Here is a 3,818-nt window from a genome sequence, read left to right as displayed (position 1 = left end):
GTGGCCGATGTTGGCAACAACTTTTTGTATGAATATAATACGCCGTAGCTCCATCCATAGTATAATAAATTATGATCTAACGTTGTTACCATAAAACAATATTATATTCGACGAAGGTTATATAAAGGTCATGTATTAATCAATCGTATTTTGTCCTATAGACATAATATTATGGCTGCCCGGCTTCAATATACTCATCAAGTCGGCTATCTGACTAGTTCAGCTAACTATATTTGTTTTATATATCCGTGGCTGTATATTATTATGTAAAAATTGTAAAACGTGCGACAGAATATTATGGTTGACATGCACGTCGATATCGTCTATCTCGGTGTTTCTCAAACTTCTTTTTCGACGACTCCCTAATAATTAATATCCATAAAAATGGCGACACACTTAGGTGTAACAATTAAAATGCATTTTTGTAAAAGTAACAGTATTGTACCTATATACAACATCAATCGAGAACGGGATTGTCTTTACTATTATTTTTTTTTGTCTGTGACTTTTACAATTAGGTACCTACGTCTCAACACCATAATAATTTAATTTACATATTTGTTATACCTACAATATAAATAAAAATTATTATTTGGGCGACACACCACACACGTCGCGGTAATACGCGGTAATACAATCTTTCGTTTTTCGTTTGTCAGGTCCTTCCGTTACACCCTGTATACACGAGTGGGATTCAATTTCGCTTCCCCTCCCCTCTCGGCTACCCTAGTACACAACTGTTTTTGTACGGTTCTGTATACGACGCTATATTGAAAAATAAAGCTGTATCGATTACGCTCGAGAGACATGCGCAGACAACTGTTGAACGGTTCTATCGGGCTCTATCGTCCCGTTGTCGTTCATCTCGCTCTGGGCGTTCCGTCGGCCCGGCGGCTGGCGATGATTGGTCACTCGCCCCCGCCGCATCCCGGTTCTTTGTCCTCTAGGCTGCGGGGGGTGAGGAGAGCGATATTCATAGATTTCTGAAAGTCGGAAGACGCGCAATCCGCTCAGTCCGCTCGCATTTCCAGTCCCTGTCGGTCTGCTGTCGGTGTTCATATTATTATTGTTTTAGAATCGATTGTACGGTCATAATATAGACTAATATAGACGATAATAGCTAGCTACGGTTTATCTTGTCCCTCAATTCACACGGTATCCGCACCGCCGCCATTTGTCGTTGACGAGACTTCGTTTACGCTATTTTACGGTGTGCCGATTGCCGACGCCATTAAACGCCGAGCGCGCCGTCCGGGCTCCGGTGGCCAGTATTGCGTAATCGAACCACTCCACCGCCGTCGACCACTAGCGCAACTAGGCACAGAATATCCTGAAAGTTTTTCGTATTCCTCACTGCTGGCTCGCTCGCTACATTTCACTGGAACCGCCTGTCATACCTATACCTAATACGTACACTGTATAGGTATCTCGTGACGTAAAGTACTGAAGAACCTACATTGGAAGTTAACGCAAATACCTTACCGCCTACTTACTCGACTTGTGCACAAATCGAGACCCAGTGTATTGCAGTTCTATACACACTAATTTACAATGGCGGATCGTGAGGTGGTTCAGGATGAGGTAGGTATTCGAATTTATTATTTTTATTTATTACTGATAAATAATTACTAAGTCAAAGATGTTTAGAGTAATATGTTGATGACCTGTTGACTCTAGGGCACGGGGCAATGGTTTTAAATACTCGACTTATTTACTTATTTACTATTATATGCTCTCGTAGGGATGTCTATTTTAGCTATGGAATATTAAACATTTTAATAAAGCGATAAACATACTACATAAATACTACACATGAGGTTCCAATTAAAGCAATTAAAATAATTTTAAAATTTTGATTATTTAGCAAATTTTTATTTTTTATTTAACTAGGTAGTCTTTTAATATTTGTCTCAATCAATTTGTGAAGTAAGAATATTTTTGCAAAATCATTGTTTAATGGATTAGAAGGCCTGTGTAATTGAAGAAGAATAATTACTGAAGAATAATGCATTTTTGTTGAGAGTAAAAGAAAAATTAATAGAATTTAGAAATGATAAAAGTGTGTGAAGTTTGATGGCTCGAGAGTGAGAGTGATAAGAGGATTGTGAACGTCACAGATCTTGCTAGTATTGTGGAAAGTGCAGAGATACCTATGTGTCGTTCACGGAAAGGCAATATGAATAAGAGGAATACAGGACATACAATGTTTGGCCAGAGTCTGGTTTTGTTAAATATAATTTTTTAGGATAGGTACATTAATTGAACATAGCTGATCAATTAATCAGTTATTGAATTATGTTCTATAGAATAATTATTTTAAATTGGACATCCTAGGACATTCATATCTGAAGTTTGTCGATTAAAATTAAGGTTCCTAAATGTCCTATATTCACATCTCTGCTGTTCTTGGGATACCTACCTTGTTAATATTGGGTGTTAACAGGCAAAGGTAGGCAGGTTAATGAAAATAATTAACTTAAATTAAGTTAAGAGGACTTAAGTTCAATAAGATAAAAGTTAATATGGAAAAAAAATATTAACTTAACTCAGTTTAAAAAAAGTTAACCTACTTTTTTAAATTAGTATATGGATCACATAAACAGTGACTGCCTTATTTCCTAAATTATAATAAACGATTGTATTGAACTTTCAACATAATGTACAGTGTAAATAACAACTTTACTTTACTTTTATTAAATATTTAAACTATAACAACACATCACAATTAATTTAACAAATATTAATTTTTTTATATCAAATAGCAATTTAAAGACATTTAATATTACGCATACTTATTTAATATACTAAAATAATGTTATGTATCTACCTATTTACAAAATTATTTTATCAATAAAAATAACAGAAATGTTTGTATTATTATAGTATGTATTGGATTATTTTTATTCTTATTTTAGTATTAATAGGTATAAAAACATGAAAACCAAAATTGTCCAAATTTTTTAACTTGATGGATTATTTTTAAAATGTAAACCTAGAAAAGTTAAGTCAATTAAACTGCCAGTTAAACTAGTTAAGCTAAATAGTTAAAAAAAAAATATAACTTATTAACTTAACCTTAGCTTTTAACTAGTTAAATTCCCACCTTTGTTAAAAGGAATATCTCATTAATGCCCCGAGCTGAATTATGCTAACCAATTAATATCAATATAATAAGTAATAACATATTGTTATGTGGGTGTATTTAAAATATTGCTAATGGTTCAAATTAAGTTAACCTAACCTTCATATTATGTTGTTCATGTTCAATAATAGGCACCTAAATTGCTCAAATTATGCGAAGTACATAGCTGTACAAGAAGGTTATTATTATGTATCTTTGTATATTTCATGATAATCATTTATTAATAATTTTAATATTTTGTATCATAGGAAGAAGTAATATTGGACCTTGGAGGTAACGAGGACATGGACCTCATTCAATTCTTTATCGATAATAAAAACAAAAAAATAATCCCCAGGTACCCAGATAGTTATTGGTATGTATTTAATATTAATTCTAAGAAACAAATCAATAAATAATGAAAACATTATATTAATTATGTTTGTTTAGTAGTCCCTCATTTGAAGACAATAATACTACAAAAGTTGATCAGGACGAAAAATCAAATCCATATGAGATTAATCTATCGACTCCGAAAGAAAATTATAAAACGATTTTAAAATGGGCAGTCATTCCTGAAACAGGTATTCCTAAATTTGTTTTTAATTATAGAAGTATATTTTATTTGTTATATATTGTATGATTCTCTATAGTTATGAATACAGGGGCATAGCCAGAAATTTTTATTAAATGGTGG

At 32.8% G+C, this 3,818-nt stretch overlaps 1 protein-coding gene across 2 annotated transcripts; it reads left to right on the top strand.

Annotated features, from left to right (window-relative positions):
- Window positions 1–756: 756 nt before the first annotated feature.
- Window positions 757–3,788, top strand: LOC100571223. 2 transcript variants are annotated; one of them, XM_029492710.1, is made up of 3 exons: window positions 757–1,581; window positions 3,391–3,497; window positions 3,575–3,788. In XM_029492710.1, the coding sequence occupies exons 1-3, from the start codon at window positions 1,552–1,554 to the stop codon at window positions 3,762–3,764; spliced, it is 327 nt and encodes a 108-aa protein (XP_029348570.1). In that variant the 5' UTR covers window positions 757–1,551; the 3' UTR covers window positions 3,765–3,788. The 2 variants fall into 2 exon arrangements, with proteins under 2 accessions (XP_029348570.1, XP_029348569.1); XM_029492709.1 differs by having other exon boundaries at window positions 928–1,581; window positions 3,572–3,779.
- Window positions 3,789–3,818: the final 30 nt, after the last annotated feature.

This window comes from Acyrthosiphon pisum, chromosome X (assembly GCF_005508785.2).
Source record: "Acyrthosiphon pisum isolate AL4f chromosome X, pea_aphid_22Mar2018_4r6ur, whole genome shotgun sequence".
Taxonomy (NCBI): domain Eukaryota; kingdom Metazoa; phylum Arthropoda; class Insecta; order Hemiptera; family Aphididae; genus Acyrthosiphon; species Acyrthosiphon pisum.
This window is presented reverse-complemented; position numbering and strand designations above follow the sequence as displayed.